At 44.4% G+C, this 23,060-nt stretch overlaps 1 protein-coding gene across 1 annotated transcript in view; it reads right to left on the reverse strand.

Moving 5' to 3' along the window:
• Nucleotides 1-23,060, reverse strand: part of slit2 (slit homolog 2) — a 92,423-nt gene that overhangs the window by 9,321 nt on the left and 60,042 nt on the right. Inside the window, 20 exon segments of the mRNA XM_080441785.1 lie at nucleotides 666-805; nucleotides 2,184-2,281; nucleotides 2,519-2,643; nucleotides 4,268-4,431; nucleotides 5,579-5,650; nucleotides 7,867-7,938; nucleotides 8,354-8,425; nucleotides 9,113-9,181; nucleotides 10,401-10,533; nucleotides 10,999-11,165; nucleotides 12,250-12,393; nucleotides 12,926-13,069; nucleotides 13,808-13,932; nucleotides 13,934-13,959; nucleotides 19,443-19,606; nucleotides 19,960-20,103; nucleotides 20,476-20,528; nucleotides 20,530-20,548; nucleotides 22,528-22,599; nucleotides 22,879-22,950. Of these exon segments, the coding sequence (XP_080297911.1) occupies nucleotides 666-805; nucleotides 2,184-2,281; nucleotides 2,519-2,643; nucleotides 4,268-4,431; nucleotides 5,579-5,650; nucleotides 7,867-7,938; nucleotides 8,354-8,425; nucleotides 9,113-9,181; nucleotides 10,401-10,533; nucleotides 10,999-11,165; nucleotides 12,250-12,393; nucleotides 12,926-13,069; nucleotides 13,808-13,932; nucleotides 13,934-13,959; nucleotides 19,443-19,606; nucleotides 19,960-20,103; nucleotides 20,476-20,528; nucleotides 20,530-20,548; nucleotides 22,528-22,599; nucleotides 22,879-22,950 (2,075 nt within the window).

A 23,060-nucleotide genomic window follows, 5' to 3' on the forward strand; every position in this document is an offset into this window, starting at 1 on the left:
CATAACCAAAACTAGAATTGGAAAAACATTTTAGTTTAAAAAAGGGCTTTACAAAAATATAACTAACTGAAACTGTATTGTGCGTTTACAAAACAAATTTAATCATAGGGAAAAATGTCCTTAGTTTTAGTCTTTGCCAAAATCAGCAAAAGTAGACCTGCTATTTTTGCACATTTTCTGACCTTGTTGAATCTTGCCCCTGACTAATCCATATTACAATAAAAATCTAAAAGTAACACTAAAACTAATAAAAACCAACCCGCTTTGAAAACAAATCAAAACTAGAAAAAGTGCTCCTCGGAGCACAGGTCAGGTAGGTTATTGTGGGCCAGCAATGTTGATGGAATATGAAGAATCGGACAGATCCATCTTGACTATAGAGATGATGTGTACCGATTTGCGTATCTCTGCGTATCTCATAAAAGGGTGGCATTTGTTCCTCAACGTAGTGCAAATGTGCATGAAAATAAAATCAAAAACTATAATAACCTTGGAATGTGTGTGTGTGTGTGTGTGTGTGTGCGTGTGTGTGTGTGTGTGTGTGTGTGTGTGTGTGTGTGTGTGTGTGTGTGTGTGTGTGTGTGTGTGTGTGTGTGTGTGTGTGTGTGTGTGTGTGTGTGTCTCTGTGCCTGCGTGTGTGCGTGCCTGAGTGTGTCTTACAGTACCTGTGTACTCTGGTGAACACATGCATGTGTAGTTGTTGATGCCATCAACGCAGGTGGAGTTGTTCTCGCAGTCATTGTCTTCACAGTCGTCGACGTTGATCTCACACATGTCGCCCTCAAAGCCCTCCGGACACACACACCTGACGAGCCACACGCCACAATACACACAGGTTACCATTTTTGCACACTCTGCATCACACTCCAGCGAGTGTATGCTGGGAGAAACGTCGAAACCTTTGGGGAATTGTCTACGGCAAGGACGCTCATGCACATTGTCTTGTGTCAGTCTCACACAAACACATGTACATATAGAGCACAATGACACAGACACACTTCAACCTACACACACACACACACAAGCATGCACACGTACTCACACACACACACACACACACGCACACGCACACGCACACACACACACACACACACACACACACACACACACACATACGCATGCACGCATAACATCTCATAACAGCAGCGTCAGCTCTGTATTCCCAGTGGAGAGTCATTACTCTGTAAACGCGTGCCTCAACTCTATAACTACTACTCAGGTTTATTACTGCACACACACACACACACACACACACACACACACACACACACACACACACACACACACACACACACACACACACACACACACACACACACACACACACACACACACACACACACACACACACTGTATGGGCCTAATAAAGCGCTCTTATGCGGAACGCACTCAGGCAGATTAATATCTCATTATATAGTCAATGACTGTTCTTCACTATGAATATTCCACCTCCTAGGACAAAGAAAAAGATAGACAGAATGAGAGAAAGACAGGACGTGATCACAGATAGAGAGACAGGCAGGCTAAGAGACTGAGGGAGAGAATAAAACAAAGACAGAGGGTGTGAGAGAGAGAGAGAGAGAGAGAGAGAGAGAGAGAGAGAGAGAGAGAGAGAGAGAGAGAGAGAGAGAGGCAGACAGAAAGAGAGAGAGAGAGAGAGGCAGACTGAAAGAGAGAGAGAGGGGCAGACAATAAGAGATGGCACATGGTGCTAGTGGGTGGTTGTAATTACAAGGAAAATGTAGATAGGCATTATGTCTAAGTTACCTATTTGCGTGCATATTTTCAGTACGAGACCACGGAGCACCACTAAGTATAAATCAGGCTTTAGTGCCCCGTCCACAACATTCAGACTAATGAAGACATGACTATTCTCTGCCTCACAGACAGGAAGATGCCTGAACTGGACCACCACTTCCCGTACATTCATTCCCCCTCCTCATTATCAATACATTACTATTGATTGCACGATCTGACTGATGTCCATGGATGACATACTGCGTGGACTAAGCTCCCAAGCTCACTGGGTTATCTGATACGTGAGCCAATCTTCTTATGGTATATTGGTATTTGAACGAAGCCTTTAAAAGAGTCCATGAACAAAAGGTTCAAAGCACAGTGCGCGTGCATGCGTGCGTGCATGCGTGCGTGCGTGCGTGCGTGCGTGTGTGTGTCTTGCTTACCAGAAGTTGCTCTCCTCTCCTTCTTTCAGGTGACAGGTGCCAGAGTTCTGACAGGGGTTACTGATACAGGCATGGATGGGCTCATCACAGTCCTGACCCTACAGAGAGAGAAAGAGAGAGAGAGAGAGAGAGAGAGAGAGAGAGAGAGAGAGAGAGAGAGAGAGAGAGAGAGAGAGAGAGAGAGAGAGAGAGAGAGGAGATGATCATTATCTACTTAAACAAAGCTTTCCTCAAGGATTAGATAGAATCAATTCGACTGAAAATGTATTGTCTGTGTGTGTCTGTGTGTCTGTGTGTCTGTGTGCGCGTGCGTGCGTGTGTGTGTGTGTGTCTACCTTATATCCATAGGGACAGGTGCATCGGTAGTAGAGTACCGGGTCATTGGCACATGTGCCATCGTTCTTACAAGGGTTCGACAGACAGGGGTCACACTTAGCCTGGATGTTCACATCCACTGGGCCTGTTTGAGACACACACACACACACACACACACACACACACACACACACACACACACACACCACACACACACACACACACACACACACACACACACACACACACACACACACACACACACACACACAAAGAGATACATTATATACTTTTATACATTTACTGTAGAAGAGTCAAACGCATACATAATTCAACCAGGGATCAGCAAAAAACGTGTCTGCAAAAAGTAATCTACTCTGAAATTGTTTGTCATCGACACTAAAGGCTAATATATTCTGTCACTCAACAAAAAATATGTATTTTCCACTGAAAAGAATGTTGCTCGACACTTTTTAAGTTTAAAATGTGTAAGTGTAAAGCCACCAAGAATAAATAATCCTTTCTTCCTTCCATTCTCTTGCAGTGGTTCATTGCATTTAGCTACATGGTTTTTCTTGGTGAATAATAATACATTGTACAAAAGTGAGAAAGATGTCATATGGAATCCTCATTTAAGCTGGTGTGGCTGTTCCCAGAAATAATGAGTATGAGGTTTTTCTTTGGTTTAGTTAATTTGTTTTCCTTTGTTTTGTTTTTGTTTTACAGGACCTGGACAATGGGAACACATTCCAACACATTTTCCAATAGTTTCATGAGAGAATGTCACAGTTTTGCATTCAGGAGTAACACTGTCAGGGTCACAATATCAGGAGTAACACTGTCAGGGTCACAATATCAGGAGGAGTAACACTGTCAGGGTCACAATATCAGGAGTAACACTGTCAGGGTCACAATATCAGGAGTAACACTGTCAGGGTCACAATATCAGGAGAAACACTGTCAGGGTCACAATATCAGGAGTAACACTGTCAGGATCACAATATCAGGAGTAACGCAGGGCCACAATATCAGGAGTAACACGGTAAGGGTCACAATATCAGGAGAAACACTGTCAGGATCACAATATCAGGAGTAACGCAGGGCCACAATATCAGGTGTAACACTGTCAGGGTCACAATATCAGGAGTAACGCAGGGTCACAATATCAGGTGTAACACTGTCAGGGTCACAATATCAGGAGTAACGCAGGGCCACAATATCAGGAGTAACACGGTAAGGGTCACAATATCAGGAGTAACACTGTCAGGGTCACAATATCAGGAGTAACACGGTCAGGATCACAATAGCAGCGGTAGAAATCACTACCGCTGCTGGTGTGAATTCAGTGTGACACAGTCAGGGTGAGAACATCAGGACGGGCCAGGAAGGAAACAAGGTGCATTCTGGTTGGAGTCAAGGGTTAAGGATCTGGGAAGGGCACTAATATGAAAGTACTGTAGTACCGGGATGTGATTGGCTACTGTACCTGGCACCAGAAAACCACAACGCCCCAGGACTTCTACAATGCATCCATTAGATCAACGCAAAAATACATATAGCACTTAGTTATAGTATTATAATAGTATAGTCAATAGCATTTCTTTATTGTAGTTTCAAAGTGTGTGTGCGTGTGTGTGTGTGTGCATAGTGCGTAGTGTGTGCGCACGTGTGTGACTGGGTCACTGCGTGAGTGTACAACATCAGTGTGTGTGACTTTCCCGTATACTGTATTCACGTATTGTGGTGTGCTTGTGAGAGGGTGGGTGTACCTGAGCAGGTGAACTTCTTGGAAGGTGTGGTGAGCAGCAGCTTGTCAGTCATGTCCCCGGGGCCGGCACAGCGAGCGATGCCAGGCTCCTTGTAGCCGCTCTTCACCCAGTCAGACAACCACTGCATATGGCAGTCACAGTACAACGGATTGGCCCCCAGGGCGCTGCCAGTGGATGAGAGGAAAGAGGGAAAACACAGGCAATGAGTTCAACAGAAGATACTTCAAATGTATTAGTGCTGCATTCACAGCCGCAAGTCAAGAACGAGACCCGAGAGACGGGCGTGGAGGGGCAGGACATAATTGTGTTGGTCTGATCATAGTGAGGGCTCAACATGAATACCATTTCTCTGGTAATATTTAAAAACGAAAGACAGAAATTATTTAGGAATGAAACCACTTTCAACCTGGCATCCCTATTTTAGGCATGTCATTATAGGCAAAACATTTCAAAAATAGCAGATCTACAAGCTGTGTTGTGAGGTTGCAGATTGGCTGTTTTTGCTGCACGACACCATTGTACAACAAATAACGAGTTAAATAGGACATAAGTGGTACAGTAAAATTGAAAAAAATGCATTATACTAGTAATAAGAGGGTAATTTAAAATGATGACATTACATATATTATATATGAATCTCTATTTTTTACTGTAGTAACATTATATACAAAACCTGCTGAGTAGTGCTAGTGGGCGAGACAGTATTGTCTACACAGTAGAATCTTGAGTGTTCATTTAACTCTGAGAGCGTAGAAAACTGACCCCAGTGGACCCATGTGTCAAAAGGAATGATCTATGTACAGTATTACTCATGCTGTGCAGGAGGAGATCTTTGATCTCAATGGGATGCAAAATCCTGAGAGTTGATTAAACTCTGAGAGTGTAAAAAATCTGGATTTTGCAGAGTGGTCAAGTGTCAACTACTAAAGCACCAATTTGAATAGGGGAGAGGAGGAGGAGGAGCAAGTAGAAGGGAAGGGGAAGGGCTGTTGATGGGTTTGTTGCTCAGCTCCTTTCGACAGCCCAATACCAGTAGAGACAAGCCTCGCTGAATAGACACAGTAAAGACAAGCCTCACTGAATAGACATTTGCCTCATTGTCATGATAATGTGCTTCCTTCTGCTATTCTATAATGTGTGTAGGCAGACACTTCTATCACAAAATATAAAAGAGACACAGACCAAATGGCGATGTGATTTAGCCTTCTCTGTCTTCCTCTCTCGTGTGTGTGTGTGTGTGTGTGTGTGTGTGTGTGTGTGTGTGTGTGTGTGTGTGTGCGCGCGGTGTGCGTGCGTGTGTGTGCCACTCACAGGTGGGAGAGTGCTGACAGGTCTTTGAAAGCTCCCTCTGGAATCACAGATATATCGTTACCATGGAGAGATCTAAGGAGAGAGAGAGAGAAATAGAGAAAGGAAGAGAGAGAAAAACAGAAGATAAAAAGATGAGAAAGACAGGCACAGGGAGCAAACATAATGCAACATCAGCCGGCTTATTTAGATAAGTCTGGCCAATTTAAAGGGGTATGAACCCCTAGGATGATTTGTTTTTCAGTTCAGGTTAAAACCTACAGCAGATTAACCCCTTAAGACCTGAGGCTGATAAAAAAAAAAGATCTTCTAAATCCCAACAGTTTTCTGAAAAAACTTATGTTGGTACAGTGGTGTGTTCAAAACCTTTTCATGTTAGGGACCCCCAAAATTATATATATTGCCGCGGACCCTCATCTCAAAATATTTTGTTCCAGGGCCCCCGAGAAGCAAAGATTTGAGTAAGAAATGTTCGCTTTGATAAAATATATATACAAAGATTTGCACACATTTTCACGATTCTTCCGAAAATAGCAGATCTACAAACTCGGTGCCGCGCTATGAGCTTGTATATCTGCTATTTTTGAATAGCCAAAGAAATCTTAAGTGACACAGATTACGTTCCAGGTCTTAACGGGTTAAAAACATGACAGGCTAGGAACGATGTGGTTGCAGCTAATAACATTTATAATGGGTGTATTAAATGTTGGTGCGCCCAGAGCCATGCTAGGGAGTACCAATGTGCAAGCACAGACAGTAGTCAACAGTATTGTCAATGCACATCTGATCTAAATCTAACACACCCATTATTAATTTGGGCCAGCATTATGCAGCCGTCCTAGCTTTTAACCTGAACTGGAAAATAAAGCACAAAATCAGCCTTTAAGTAACAGTTCTGTTCCATTACTGTGGTTTATCGGAGTCCCCTGCTCAGTAACCAAGGTATCTTATACTGCAGTGCTGAACTAGCCTGTTCTGTAGCAGACTAACTGTCAAGCTTTATTTAGCTGTGTCTCAAATAATGTCCAACAGGCGGAAAGGTAGTAGACCAAGTACACATTGCACCCAAACACCTTGGGGATATGTCTGCGGTGTCCCTCCTATATTCCATCTCTCTGTATAACTCTTTATAATAAAAACATCCAAATGAATGAACTGCTTCAGCTGCTTTACAAAGTTTTTCAGAGAAATACAGCGAATTTCAGCATTTCTCTTCCAGACCACTGACAAGGACGTTCGTCAGATCAGTAAACTGTGTACAGCTTTACCCTTAGATCTTTTTCTGTAAAGCACTTTGAGCTGCATTTCATGTCAGGGTTCTATACAAATAAAGTTTATTATTATTATTAGTGACCATTCATCAATAATCTTTTACAAACAAAATTTACATTATTAAAATAAGAGCACATAGAAGTTTTGTTGCCTCTATAACATTTGCAGTCTGAGTGTTGTGGCTTTTGGATCCCATCCCCCTGACAGCATGGAGTTTAGATCCCATAGCCCTGCAAGTGCCAAGACTTTTAGAGCATGGAGTTTAGATCCAATAGTACGAGGACACGGTTGGCTGTGGTATCCAATAATTAAACCAATTTAAAGTCATATGTCACTTTTTCAACAAAAACAACTTATGAACTCTTTGTAGTGTCCTATCATTAGGGTTTTGTTACACTGCTTAGAAGAACACCACTCTCATTTTGGCTTTGTTTTGCAACATGATATCGTCTTTATGGCGATCGACTGTCCTGGATTACTTACAGCATTGGTTCTCAAAGTGGGGTCCGGGGACCCCCAGGGGTCCTTGGGGGGGTATCAGGGGGTCCCCAGCTAAATTAGTTACAATTAGTTACTAAATTAGCGTCACAATCATTTTAACCACTTTAACCATTATGTTATTCAAAAATAGCAGATATACAAGCTCATAGCGCTGCACCTAGTGCCACGCTATGAGCTTGTAGATATGCTATTTTTGATAAATCGTGAATATTTGTGCAAATCTTTGAATGTATGTTTTAAAGCGAACAAATCTTTGCTTCTGGAGGACACTGTCACAAAATATGAGATCGGGGGTCCACCAAAGATTTATAATTTTGGGGGTCCTTCACATGAAAACGTTTGAGAACCACTGCCTCGTTTGACTTAACATTGACGAGACACAGCCGATGTGTGTTAATGGAACGGCTTGAGCCTTAAGTGGGAGCTGACATTCATTCTAACCAGGCTTTCTCAGGTAAAGCACAGATTTCATTAGCGACGTTAATGGAATGCCTGTCCGTACAGAGATATGTACTCACAGTAGACGAAGTGACTTGAGTCCATCAAAGGCCCTCACTGGTATACAGCGGAGACGGTTGTAGCTCAGGATGCTTCACGAGCGCACACACACACACACACACACACACACACACACACACACACACACACACACACACACACACACACACACACACAAAATCATGTGAGTCAGCATTAGGACATTATTCAACATTTCACCCAGGAATTATTCAACATTTCAAAATGCAGCCAGGCTTTTCTGAACACAGCAATGTTTATGATTACAATCTGTTGAACACTGAGCAAACAAAATGCACACACAACCCAGTCATCCTGAGGTAAGTGCACACACACACACAGACAGACACACACACAGACACACACACAGACACACACACACACACACACACACACACACACACACACACACACACACACACACACACACACACACACACACACACACACACACACACACACACACACACAATGTAAAGGCGGACTCACAGGGTAAGCAGCTCGGACATGTTACTCAGGCTGTGGTTGGACAACGTGCTGATCTGGTTGTTACTCAAATCACTGCAAAAAGGAAATCACAACAAACAACATAAAACACACACACAGGCACACACACACATATCAACACATGCGCAATCATGATATACGTACGTACATACTGTAATGCACAAACAATCAGTTACTCCCATGCAAACACACTACTGTGCACATACTGTACATGTGCGTGTATGTGCACACACACATGCTATTTGTGCAGTAAGCTGGGTGGGGAGAGTCCAGAGGTTAACCACACACACACATAAGTGTCATACGTACATGAAAACAGCAGAAGTGATAGAATACAGAACCCTGTTCAGTTAGTATTGGACTTCAAAGGCAGAGCAGAGAAACATAAGCCAAGTCACGCTACCACTTCAGTGTGTGTGTGTGTGTGTGTGTGTGTGTGTGTGTGTGTGTGTGTGTGTGTGTGTGTGTGTGTGTGTGTGTGTGTGTGTGTGTGTGTGTGTGTGTGTGTGTGTGTGTGTGTGTGTGTGTGTGTGTGTGTGTGTGTGTGTGTGTGTGTGTGTGCGCGTGTGTGTGTGTGTGTGTGTGTGCGTGCTTGTGAGTGTGTGTGAATAGTGTTTTGTTTAGATTCATGTATGTGTGTGCGTGTAAATGGCTTAATTTGTGTGAGTATATGTGTGTGTGTGTGTGTGTGTGTGTGCGTGCGTGCGTGCGTGTGTGTGGTTCTACGTGGGCGGGACTTACATGAGTGTCAAGTGCTTGTAATTGGAGAGCTCCACAGGGACCTGAGTGAAGTGGTTACCATCCAGATACCTATAACAAGGACACAAAGATACAGAGAGAGAGAGAGAGAGAGAGAGAGAGAGAGAGAGAGAGAGAGAGAGAGAGAGAGAGAGAGAGAGCGAGAGAGAGAGAGAGAGAGAGAGAGAGAGAGAGAGAGAGAGAGAGCGAGAGCGAGAGAGAGAGAGATAGAGAGAGAGAGAGAGAGAGCGACAGACAGCGACAGACAGACAGACAGAGACAGACAGACAGACAGATATGGTTATGAGAGGTTAATTACAAAGTACATGAAAAAAGACAGATATGTGGAGGATGGGAGGAGGATTGGAAAAGAGGGAGAGAGAAAGAGAGAGAGAAATCAAGTTATTTCACCATGTAGGAAATACCTCATCTCCAGCAGTGCGAACAGTCATTACTGCTGGAGCCATAATAAACACTGGAGTTTAATATCCCCACAGGCAGCCTAATGTACTCAGTCAAACACACACACACACATGCACACGCACACACGCGCACAGCACACACACACGCACGCACGCACGCACGCACGCACGCACGCACGCACGCACGCACGCACGCACGCACGCACGCACGCACGCACGCACGCACGCACATGCACACTTCTGACATCCTACTGCTGTTGTTGCGTGACAGTCTCCTATTAATTCAGAGTCTTAATTAAGTCTTTATTAATACCGGAGAACTGAGTTCTCATGTTCCCCACAGGAGGAAATAGCGACTGATCTAAAAGAATATCTTACCTATCGAATGACATCAATTTCGAGCTAATACGTTTCTTGATCACAAGGGAAACGTGTGTGTGTGCGAATGTGCTGGCATCTGTTTCTGGTATCAAATCTCCCTCATACATATGTGCTGTAGCTAAAATTCATTTGAGCTGCTGATGCGTGTTTCTTCAAATATATTCAACTCCAAACACAGATCTGGACTAAATCTATGCTAGGCGGTGCCACCCAAAATATAGAAGATTAAAAATCCAATGTCATGACTTATTTTAATTCTCTAGAGCATCCTGAACTTTAACGTTTTGCTGAGATGGCAAATGTGGTGCCACAATGCTTGCCATTGAGCTCCCCCCCACCTCCCCACCCTCCCGCCTAATGCTGCAGTACTTATATATTCCATTAGTAGTGCAGGATTTTATTAACATTCACGGGGAGGTGGAGACGAGGCGCCACCTCCTATGCGCAGGAGCCATTTCAAAGGTGGGAGTTATTCATATTAAACGTACAGCTCGGTGGTCTCCAAGGGGAGGCCTTTAGGCAGGGTGGTGAGGCCCTTGTTGCTGCAGCGGACCACCGTGTCCAGACAGGAACACTCTGCTGGGCACCGCAACACTGGTGAACAGCTGTTGTCATCATTACCTGGATGGAGTGGATGGAAGAGGCGTACAAAGGGAGGGAGGGAGGAGTGTGACAATGGAGTGTCAGCAGTGTTTCTCATTTTCACAGTAAAATATCCAAAGTATTAATTTAGCCGGACTCACATTCACGGATTCACATTCACTCATGGAGTTAAATTGGGTGGGTAGGGGAGGGTTACTGGTCCCCAGGAAGGGGAAATTACTTTTCTGCGTTTTACCCAGCAGATAGCTGCTCATTTGGCTCAAATGACGTATGGGTGAGCCGAGGAGCAAACCAGCGACCTTCCGATTCCCAGACAGCCTCTCTATCTACTCATCTACGGCCGCCCACTGAGGATTACACTGTGTTCCTTCGGCAATGTCACCGTCAAAAACTAAACAAAACATCTGCCAGCCAGAAGGCAGATGGCACATGGCAGATGGCATCTCAAGCATTCATATTACGAAAAGCTAACATCATGCTAACCCTCATCACAAGCAAAGTCCTGGACAGCCACATCCTGGATGGGGATCTCCTTCAGGAAGTAAGGACTCTGACAGCGGGGGTTGCCCGTGACAATACGCTTCTTCCTCAGCCAATCACCGAGCCAGGCCAGATGGCAGTTACAGTTGAATGGATTGGCCAGCAGGTTGCTAAGGAAGAGAGAGATATAGACATAACATTATATTACGTAATGTAACGTGACGTGACGTGACGTAGCGTGACGTGACATAGCTTGACGTGACGTAGCGTAGCGTGACGTAGCGTAGCGTGACGTAGCGTAGCGTAGCGTAAAGTGGTGTATCACGATTATTTTGATCAATATTGATATCACGATTATTTATCATGATTATTCATTGATTTTGAGTAAACTATTTTCATTGCACTGTCACAATAAACATTCACATTCATGCTGTACTACTGTTCATCTGAATCAAAATAAAATTGGTCCTTATTCACCTACTGTAAATTCTGTACATCTCAGAATGAACAAAACGTAACACTAAATTCAATCAACAGAGCACTGCTTTTACTTGTACATTCCTTTAACACAGCGGTCTCAAACTTTTGATATTTATTTGGGGGTCTGTTGGAGGTCCCCGGACCCCACTTTCAAAACCACTGAATTAAAGGTAGGGTAAGTGATTTTCTTTGGGTAAAATAAGTGTTAAATAGCTCTATATTCTGATAGTACTCATTGCTATAGAGTGTTTGTTCAGTAAAAGGAGTCTCCTTGTCTCTCCAGCTCTTTATAAAACAGAAAATGCATTTTCGTTTCAGTTTCAGTTTCATTTACAATTTTATCCAATCAGGATAGAGAACTCAATCAGGATATAGATTAAACAAGTGAAATTGGAAGTGATGACACTAAGAAATGAGCAGGCAAAATTGGAACTGGAACACTATAAAAATGAAGCTTAAAAATGGGTACTTTCTCCTGATTGGCTGAGATTTTGACACCTACCGGAAAATGTATTTTCTGTTTGTTAAAGAGCTGGAGAGACGGGGAGACTCCTTTTACTGAACAAACACTCTATAGCAATGATTACTATCAGAATATAGTGATTTAACCTTTTAACAAAATACTTTTTGTTTTAACCAAAAAATATCACTTACCCTACCTTTAATACATCAATAAATGTCATGAACTTGGACGATCATGCTCATTTAATTGTGGCGAGCCCAAAGGGTGATCATGATTACAATGTGACGTGCAGCCCTAATGTGTATACTCACAGTGTTGACAAGGCATGCAGAGTGTCGAAGGCTCCAGGGCTCATGGAGGTGATCTGGTTGTCATAGAGAGACAACAGACGAACCGAGCTCAGCCCCACGAAACTGCTGTTACTCACACAGCTGATACGATTACTCCTCAGCATCCTACACACACACACACACACACACACAAGTACAGTAATGTAAAATGACCACATGATCCCTAGCATCGCTATTCTGGTAAATTCACGATAGGCGAACATTCGCAAAATAGCTGATGTACAAGCTCACAGTACGTCACATTGTGAGCTTGTAGATCGGCTATTTTCGGTGAAGAGATTTGGTGTAAAGGGAAAAATGTAGGGGAACAAATATACTGTAGAGAAAAAAAATGTGCATGCCGAAGTGTGTGAGCGTAAATGCTTAGGAAACCTGTGTGTGTGTGTGTGTGTGTGTGTGTGTGTGTGTGTGTGTGTGTGTGTGTGTGTGTGCGCGCGTGCCTATGTATCATTGCCACAATGTTTATGTATGAACACAAATTTGCATGGTACATACATAATTGTCCGAATAATGTGATTGCAATTACGCATATGTTGAGTGTGTGTGTGTGTGTGTGTGTGTGTGTGTGTGTGTGTGTGTGTGTGTGTGTGTGTGTGTGTGTGTGTGTGTGTGTGTGTGAGTGTGTGTGTGTGCTCACAGTGTGCGGAGGCCGCCGAGTCCCTTGAGCATGCGGTGGTGTACGTTCTCCAGTCTGTTGGAGGTCAAAATGAGCTCGTTGACCCCTGTGGCCCCTTCAAATGTCCCCTCCTCTATGTCACTGATGCGGTTGTTACTCAGGTTACTGTGGAGATGGTGGGGGGGGGGGAGGAATGACGGGAAGAGAGGGAGAGGAAAAAAGGAAAGGAGGAATGAAAGAGAGAAAAGTGAGAACGTGAGAGTGAGAAGGGACACAGGGTAGAGAAGGAGGCAAGGAGAGAAAGGGGAGTGAAATTCAAAAAGGGGGGGGGGGATACAGAGCAGGTGAGAGAGATGGAGAGAGAAAAAGAACAAATGTATTAAATTGTGTTAAAGGACCATCGGGCATGTTTAGTCCATTGAATACATCTCACAGTACATTTCCACAGCAACTGTTGTTTGTTTGGTCTTAGAGGAAGCCACTGGATTCCAAGTATAGTATGCAAATCAACCTCGCTGATATTTGAAACGTGATTGAGATAGGTAATCCAGCACACTAAATTATCCTTGCGTGTTTTTTGTTATTTGTGGCTAACTTATGTTATTGACTTGAAGCAGTTTGAGAACCACTGCTGTAGGGTTTAAGCGGCATATCACAACTTACATCTTTCTCAAGTGAGGTAGTTTCTTGAAGATCCCCGTAGCCTCCAGCACGGTGAACTCATTGTTGTTTCAGTCGCCTGGGAACACAGACAACGAGAGAGACAGAGACGCAGAGAGGAGAGCAGGTTGAGACCGAAGACTTTTGAATGGCGAGTGAGTTAAAAGACACACTTCGATGCCAGACCGACGCGCGTATTCAGTGTTTAAAACCGACACAAACGTGCAGAGAACAGTGACATACAGTTCAGCAGTATACTGGGGGACGTGGTCCGGGATCTTGGTGAGTTTCTGGTTGGAGCAGTCGACGGTAGTGCCCTCACAGCGGCACTTCTCAGGACACGCCAGGTCGGCGAAGCAGTCCCCCTCCCAGCTTACTGCGGTAGTCCTCTGTACCTGCAGTGCACAGAGTCATAAAGCACATGGTGACACACTGTACTGTTAGCTCTCTACTGTCACCCGGTCAGGCTGTGAGTGACGCACACTGGGGACAACCAGGGAGAATAGCTGGTGATACACTGGGAACATTCTTGAAGGTGTAGCAGGTGGCCATTATCTTTGTCTGAGATAGTTGGTGAATGATAGATAGATAGTTGTAAAGTGTTTTAATGAGTTTTTAAATGGGAATATATCCATACGAGTACGGTAGGAAATGGTATGATGATTTTGCAAGAGTATGTTGGAAGATTTGTGTTGGTTCTTATTGTGTGGATGATTGGCCATCTGCTTGACTTCAAAAATGTTACATAAGTATCACGGATGGTGGCCATTTGCTCTAACATCATACCCCCACCCCCAAGTGTGAAATAAAGAGAAAAATGGCCACCAAGTGAATATGGTCAATTGCACCGAACAATAACTTTCAATTGACATGTTACAGATTAACACACACCACACACAAGTTTGTTTAAGTCCTGCCAGACTGAAAAATCAACCGTTAGGATTAGAGTACATACTGTACAATGTCAAACCACACACACACACACACACACACACACACACACACACACACACACACACACACACACACACACACACACACACACACACACACACACACACACACACACACACACACACACACACACACACACACACACACACACACAGGTTGCACAGGCACAAAGCAGGTTGCTGTCTCTTGTGTCTTGGCGCATGCTGCAGGGTTGTGCAGGGCCGTTCCATGGTGCTTGACAGAACCATGTTCCACTATAGGAACCTGGCAGCCACATGGTTAGATCAAGCACAAAGGAACAACCTGCTAACTGACCCGCTCCTCCACCGGAACACAGGGGACACAGGAGAGAGGAGAGGAGAGGACGCCAGAGGAGAGGAGAGGAATCTAGGGGGAGAGGAGAGGAATCTAGAGGAGAGGAGAGAATGCCCAGAGAAGAGGAGAGGAATCTATGGGAGAGGAGAGGACGCCAGAGGAGAGGAATCTAGGGGAGAGGAGAGGACACCAGAGGAGAGGAGAGGAAACTAGGGGAGAGGAGAGGACACCAGAGGAGAGGAGAGGAATCTAGGGGAGAGGAGAGGACACCAGAGGAGAGGAATCTAGGGGAGAGGAGAGGACACCAGAGGAGAGGAGAGGAATCTAGGGGAGAGGAGAGGACACCAGAGGAGAGGAGAGGAATCTAGGGGAGAGGAGAGGACACCAGAGGAGAGGAGAGGACACCAGAGGAGAGGAGAGGAAACTAGGGGAGAGGAGAGGACACCAGAGGAAAGGAGAGGACGCCAGAGGAGAGGAGAGGAATCTAGGGGAGAGGAGAGGACACCAGAGGAGAGAAGAAAACAGAGGGATAAAGATAGAGGGGGTAAGGGGCAACGCATTCTCACTCCCAAGACGTCAAACGTTTGAGTGGAGGGGGGGACATGAACGCCACATGTTCACTAGGGGGATATGAGTTACGATTCTGTCCCTATCGGGACATAACTCAAAAGGCGCTGAGTCGGCTGAAGCGACGGCGCGCCTCCGTCGTTTTAACAGTTTTTTTAGCGGACCCTTTTTTAGTGTCACCCTTTTACGTCTTGGGTTTGAGAACGGCACTTCCGCATTCCTGCAGAGCGAACATGTTTGACGTTTGGTCACATTTGTCCCAAGAAGTCACGATATGCATTTTGGGGAGTGAAAGTGTGTTGGCAGAAGGGGAAAGGAGCAGACTGAAAGTAAAAGTGAACAGGTGAAAGCATGAAGCCAAGAAGAGATCAGAGGGACAGACCCACATGTCAAAAGAGAGGAATAGTTAATTCACACTAACATAATGAACAGAGGAACAGGTAACATACACAGTAACATGGTGGATAGAGGAACAGGTAACAGACACAGTAACATGATGGATAGAGGAACAGGCTGGAAGTAGCAGAGGAGTGGGGAGAGTATACAGCAGCTCAGAAAGGCAAGAGACACACTGAGATCTCCAAGAGACAGACGTAGACATGAACACAAAACACAGGTTTACACACACGCACTCACTCTCGTTCGCGAGCCCCCCCCCACAACACACACTCTCATTATGCATATACCGTGCACTGACACACATCGATATAGAGTACAAAATCCTCTGTGCTATTTTAACTACGAGAGCATAAGCATTTTTAAGCATTTTTACACGGAGGATTAAATTGCATAGATAAAACAATTGACACATGATATATTTCCTGGATGTTGTCACTGTTGGTGTTCACACACAGTCAAGAGGGAACCAGGGAGGGGTCATACGGGTCACTGTGTTAGAGGTCAAGGGGAAGGTCAGGTCAGGTCGGGTGCCAGCTCAAGGATCACACGGAGGAGGGAGATGTATTTGACGCGAGAGAGAAGAGTGTGAAAGTGTGTACAGGTGTGTTACTTACAGCCCACATGGTGTACTCCTGAGTGTGTGAGAGAGGCAGTAGGAGAAAGAAGAAGGGATTTCACTCTTTTTATTTTGAGAAAACTGCTACTTTTTTGTGTATAATCCCAAGGTAGTAATTCATTTGGAGTGGGAGCGAACGGTGAGAACTGTGCTGGCAAAACACAACGTGGCATTTGGTGGGTGCTTTTCAACCAACACAACAGCCCAGCTTCAGTGGGTGCACAAAGCCAAATGATACGTCCATGCCTTTGAACAACCATATTTAACCACTTAAAACCGGGAAAGCATCTGTGTGGTAAGAATAGCAGATATACAAGCTCACAGCGTGGCACGAACATTTTTTTAATAATTTGAAAGTGGAAGAACTACTGATTTAGAAGACATTTGTAGAATCGCATCAGGTCTTAATGGGTTAACCACTTAAGCCCTATATACTTTGTCGTATGAAGAATAGCTCAATGTTGTTGCTGTATTTGAACATTTTGAATTTTTGAAATTTCTTGAAAATCTTTGAAAACTTTGAACTATAATGAGATGACAAAAATAGGAATGCCAGGGTCAATGTGGTTAACAGAACTGTTAACATTTACATTGCATTTACAAGTGCAAATGTACTATTTCCATAGTACTGTACTTTCTTTCTCGCAGGAATTGAGTCAAACCTGGCGCAGTACAGTGAAATATTAATTCAATTGGACAGAAACAAAAGCAGTGCTGCGGCAGGTTGGGAAATTTTTGTGCGATTGTTAAACATTTGTTTAATCAAAAGATACGATCTCAGAGGGGCACACCATGAAATAGGGAACTTCATGCAATGATTGCTAGAACTAGTGATCCCGGGTGAGATAGCAAGGTTAGCACATGAAATAGATCATTTATTCAGCTATTCAACCGCAAATGTTCTTAAATTATTCAGCTTTGCCCTGTATGTGGTATCTGGAGCTTTGAAACCACTGTCCTCACCAGGAGCTTCAGCATTAATGACCACACACACGCACACGCACACACACACAACACACCACACACACACACACACACACACACACACACACACACAGATGGACGGACAGTCTTTCTCATCTCTCTCTCTCTCTCTTCTTCATCTCAACCCTCACAAACCGGCTGTCCCCCTCTCTCGCTGTCACACAAACACACACACACACACACACACACACACACACACACACACACACACACACACACACACACACACACACACACACACACACACACACACACACCACACACACACACACTGTATAGGCAAACTCCCCAGTGTGCTGCTCCACTAATGACCGCCTTTAGCCCTGCTACTGATCTCATATGCACATCTCATTTGCATATCCCCCTGCATTCCGCCCAGCATGGTAAGCTCCGTGAACTTTTGATGTTCGGCAGCATCTGAAGCAGACTCAGATGCTCGCGGACAAACGCTCCTACATTAGCCACCATTAGATCTGCTGGGAAGCATGAAAACGCGAAAACCTACTGTAGCTAGCATTAAAAAGAGTTGCTGTGATCCCAGTGCAAATGCACACATATACTCTATATGCTGTATATTATAACGTACATGCACAGTAAAATCCTCTTAGTTTAATTTAACTATATCTCTTATGGGTACATTTTTTACACTCTCTGCGTTAAATGAACACTGATGTTTTAGTGTGTCAAGCAAAATGACATGGACCTTTTTGTTAATACCATTGTTTTGTTTGGTTTATTTTGTTTCTTCCAACCCAATACAGCGACAGAGGTGTCATCTCTAACCCGACATTGGCTAGTTAGATTATAAGTGTTATTATGGTGCACTGGACACGTCAAACCACACACACAAATCAAATAAAAATGTATAAAGTATTTAGATTTCAAACGGTGTCAGGCAAAGCATGGGTATGTGAGTGTGAACGGATAGCATCAGCTGTGAGTAACTACAACGTGTCTCACACTCACACATGCTCTGTATACAATACCTGGGATGAAATACTGTTCTCTAGCTAATGAGTGAAAGAGAGAAAGGAAGAGAGAGATGAGTGAAAAAACAAGGTACAGCAAAGTTAAGCGTAGTTAAGTGTGTGTGTGTGTGTGTGTGTGTGTGTGTGTTTGTGTGTGTGTGGTGGTGGGTGTGTGTGTGTGTGATCCCACTGAATGCTAAAATATTGTGGGGAGGGAGGCTGAAGGTACATTCTGAGAGTAAAACAGAACGATCAGACAGGAGAGGAGGAGATACTCGGTCATTCAGCTAGACACTGTGTCAGTGGTGGAAAGTAACTAAGTGTATTTACTCCGCTATGCAAGTATTTGACAGGTTTAGTTACTAGTTAACTTTTTAGATTATTAATAAAATCATTCATTCATTGATAAATGATGATGTATTATTATAGGTTACCTGCTGCAACATTGAAGTGATGAACACATTCATGCATTACTAATTACAATGCAATAATACAGTAATTGTAAAGTGGACCAATTCTGCATGAGGAGTACTTTTACATTTGGAACTGTAAGCATGTTCCGATGCCAACACTTTTGCATTTACTCAAGTTAAATTTGGAATGCTTGTAATGGAGTATCTCTACATTGTTTTATAGCTATACGCTCATCTTCCACCACTGGTCCACTTGAATGTGAAGGTGAAGTCCCCTGTATGTTTATGAGTCTGGACGTGTGTATATTTTATGTACTGTGGTGCATTAATAACGAGCTATGTTATGTTTTATAACTTGAGTTCTATGGTCACAGACAGAGCCATCCCATGAAGCCCTGTTAAGAGGGTGAAGCCAATGAGAAACAGAACCACTGCAAAAGCTCCCCCCGTCCCAAGCTTCCTCCTGCAAAGCTTTCACCCTGCAGGAGTTTTCTGGGATGGCTACAGCTGTGCATTCGGAAAACGAGATAACGTAAAAAAGTTGAGCGTACTCAACGGCTCTGTATGTGATCGCGTGAGTGTGTGTTTGGCACATATACATCTACTCTATACATGGATGTGTGTGTTGTTGGTGCATGTGTTGGACGTGTGCGTGTGTGTACCTGAGCAACGGAACTTCTTGCTCTTGATCTGCCCGATGCGTTTGTTAGCCAGTCGCCGTGGGCTGGTACAGCGGGCACCGCTGGTCTCAATGGGGTTGTCTTGCAGGTAGTCTGCCAGCCACTTGAGATGGCAGTCACAGATGAATGGGTTCTGGGCAAGGTGACTAAGGTGACACAAACACACATGGATATAATGGATATAGATGTTTAGGTTACCCCATGTAGGAGACCCGCATTTGAATTCATGTGGTTGCATTGGGGGCTCGTCCGGGATTTGGAAAGGGTAACCCTGCCTGAAGCCTAGAGGCCTAACATCTCCAAGTTGGTTAAATAGACACACCGCAATTGCACATTGGGGAAGAAACCACACATACGCGTAAGTGAACAGACATGGACAAATCTATACACAATAGATGTATACACAGTTGACATTTGCAACGGTTCTTATTTTGTGTCATGTGCTGTTCTCAAGTCTGGACAATATTTTGGTGCACTGTTGGGTGTATTGAGGACATACAGTGTCTGGATGGCTCTGAGTGACGAGAAGGTTCCTTTGGCGATGGTTTGAAGCTTGTTGTCGTACAGGGAGAGCAGGTTGAGGTTGTGGAGGTCCTGAAAGGCATCCACACGGAGACAAGCTATCTTATTGGCATTCAGTAACCTGGAGAGAGAGAGCGAGAGAGAGAGAGAGAGATAGAGAGAGAGAGAGAGAGAGAGAACATTACATGGAGCTTAACTAAAACATGATTTAATTTTGCAGGGAACATCGGTTACAATGTAAATGTGAGCTCTTTGAGCTCTTTCATGCAGCTCACCTTCAGTTTAAGTATGTGTGTTTGTGTGTGTGTGTGTGTGTGTGTGTGTGTGTGTGTGTGTGTGTGTGTTGTGTGTGTGTGTGTGTGTGTGTGTGTGTGTGTGTGTGTGTGTGTGTGTGTGTGTGTGGTGTGTGTGTGTGTGTGTGTGCGTGCGTGCGTTGCGCTGCGTGTGCGCGCAGTGCGTGCGTGGAACTACTGTATGCGTTTGTTTACCTCACAGCAGCTGTAAGGCAAACAGACCCTCAAACAGCCCTTTGGATATTTCAGTAATTCTTATTCCCATACAGCACCCTGTGGACAGCAGAAACAAAAACATTCAGTTAGAAATGCACTCACACTGTATATAAAGTCAAAGTAACAATTGGGGCAAGACAAATGAGACGTCAGTAACCATGTTATTAACATGTACTGTAACCATGATAACCACTGTTTATCTCCACACCACAAGGAAGGACGCACGTCATCTCAGGCCTGTGTCCCTTGGCCGCACATCAGGTGTATATCAAAATGGAATTAAACAAACTGGCCACGAGTGGAGCAGAAAATCAAATAAACCAGTTTACACATAATTGTAAATGTCACGAATGGAAACAAACATAATAAATCTAGCTGTGGAGGGGTGGGGGGGGGGGTCAGCACCGTGTGGAATGTACACTGTGATATCAGAGACAGCTTCTTCTAAATACATCATGTTGTGTATATATATTCAAACAGGCTAAGGCTGACACAAACCACCATTCATACACACAATTATCATCTTGTACACAGTTCAAATCCGGAATGAGAGTGTAAAGATGGACCACTGTTGATTCAATCCGCAGTGTTAATTCATCAATTTGTAACTCTGAGAGTGTACAGATGAAACCAAATGGACCCTTATGGGTCCATTTGGTTTCATTTGTACACTCTCAGAGTTAAACTAGCACTCAGGGTTGTAGAGTGTATAGGGTCCAAACACTGAGTTGATTGGGGTGTCTCAGTGGAAGCAACACTTTGACGACATGTGGTTTTCATCTGCGTTTATATCATTGGGCTGAGTGGCCGTCCCAGCGAGACCTGGGCTTGGGAAACTCGCAAAGTGGAGAGTGGATGGCTCATTTATATATTGGACAGTGGACACACACACACACAGGCACAGGCACACACACACACACACACACACACACACACACACACACACACACAACGCGCGTAAGTGCATGCGTACAAAAACAGACATGCTCAAAACACATAAACTAAGGAATCGATGGCTCATTTGCATCTCCTCACCAAACTTTGATGGAGCACCAACCCACAGTGACACACAATCTGGCTTAATGCAAAAGCCTTGTGTGTGTGTGTGTGTGTGTGTGTGTGTGTGTGTGTGTGTGTGTGTGTGTGTGTGTGTGTGTGTGTGCGTGTGCGTGCGTGCGTGTGCGTGTGCGTGTGCGTGTGCGTGTGCTGTGTGCGTGTGTGTGTGTGTGCGTATGTGCAAATGTGCAGGGGTGCGTACGTGCATGCATGCATGTGTGAGTGTGTGTGTCCCATTCTCCTTGTGGTGAATGTGTAATGGGGTGGCAGAAGCCTCCATTCAGCAGTTCAGTGTTTATGAATTATTGACTTTGGAGAGACGAGACCTTAATATAACTCTTTCATGAAATAACTGTCCTCTCCCCTTCTCTTCTCTCCTCTCTTCTCCTCTCTTCTCTCTACCTTCTTCCAGCTCTTTTCACATGCAAAGCAGACCAAATGACCTCAGATTCAGGCCAAGGAGAAAGCAGACACCACTTGACAGCTGTGAGACTGGTGTTTTCTTCATTATCAGGGTTGTGCTTTTTCATAATTTGAGTTATTGACACACAACCCCACAACTTCGGAGGCAGCGAAATCAATCACAACCGAGCTGGGGCCAGACTAATCTGCCAGACTGGCAGATTCGCCGGGTTTCCAGGCTAACACACACACACCACACACAACACTTACACACTTACACACGCACACGCACACGCACACGCACACGCACACACACAGCACACACACACACACACACACAACAACACACACACACACACACACACACACACACACACGCTGCTCACACACTAAGGTTAAAGATGGGTTGAGATTATATCAATATGAATAATTGGAGATGTCACAGGAAGATTATCAGGATATCCAAACGTCTAAACAACATCACAGTGTGATTCCGACTAAAGGCTAGGTGCATAATCAGGCTTAAGTCTGAACTGACTATGCATTTTTTATACTGTATGTCTAGGCATCAAACTCACAGAGAGTTGAGGGAACGCAGACCCTGGAAGGCATCGGAAGCCAACTCTGATATCTGGTTGTTGCTCAGATCTCTGTGGAGGCATGGAGACACAAATATGGAGAGATGGAGAGAGATGGGGAGAGAGAGAGAATTATACAGTAGCACAGTACAGCATAAGGCACAAATGCAACATAGACACAGTCAAATCTTCAGTGTTAATCTATCCATTTGTCGATTTATCCACTAAGAGTGTACAAAAGATAAACGATGAGGATGTACTGTGTGCTGTACAGTATGCTTTTGAAGCGTCACACGGTTAAGTGTGTACACGCGTGTTTTTCATGTAGTTAGTATCCACCCATCTACTCACATCCTGCGTAGCTTCTTGTAGGGGGAAAAGGCCCCAGCTGGAATCACCTTGATGGAGTTCTGCTCCAGTCGTCTGGAACCAAAGACACACACACACACACACGCAAGCGCGAGCAGACACACACACACACACACACACACACACACACACACACACACGCACGCAAGCGCGAGCAGACACAC

The sequence above is a fragment of the Gymnoscopelus braueri genome (assembly GCF_963280865.1).
Source record: "Gymnoscopelus braueri genome assembly, chromosome: 2".
In the NCBI taxonomy this organism is placed as follows: Eukaryota; Metazoa; Chordata; class Actinopteri; order Myctophiformes; family Myctophidae; genus Gymnoscopelus; species Gymnoscopelus braueri.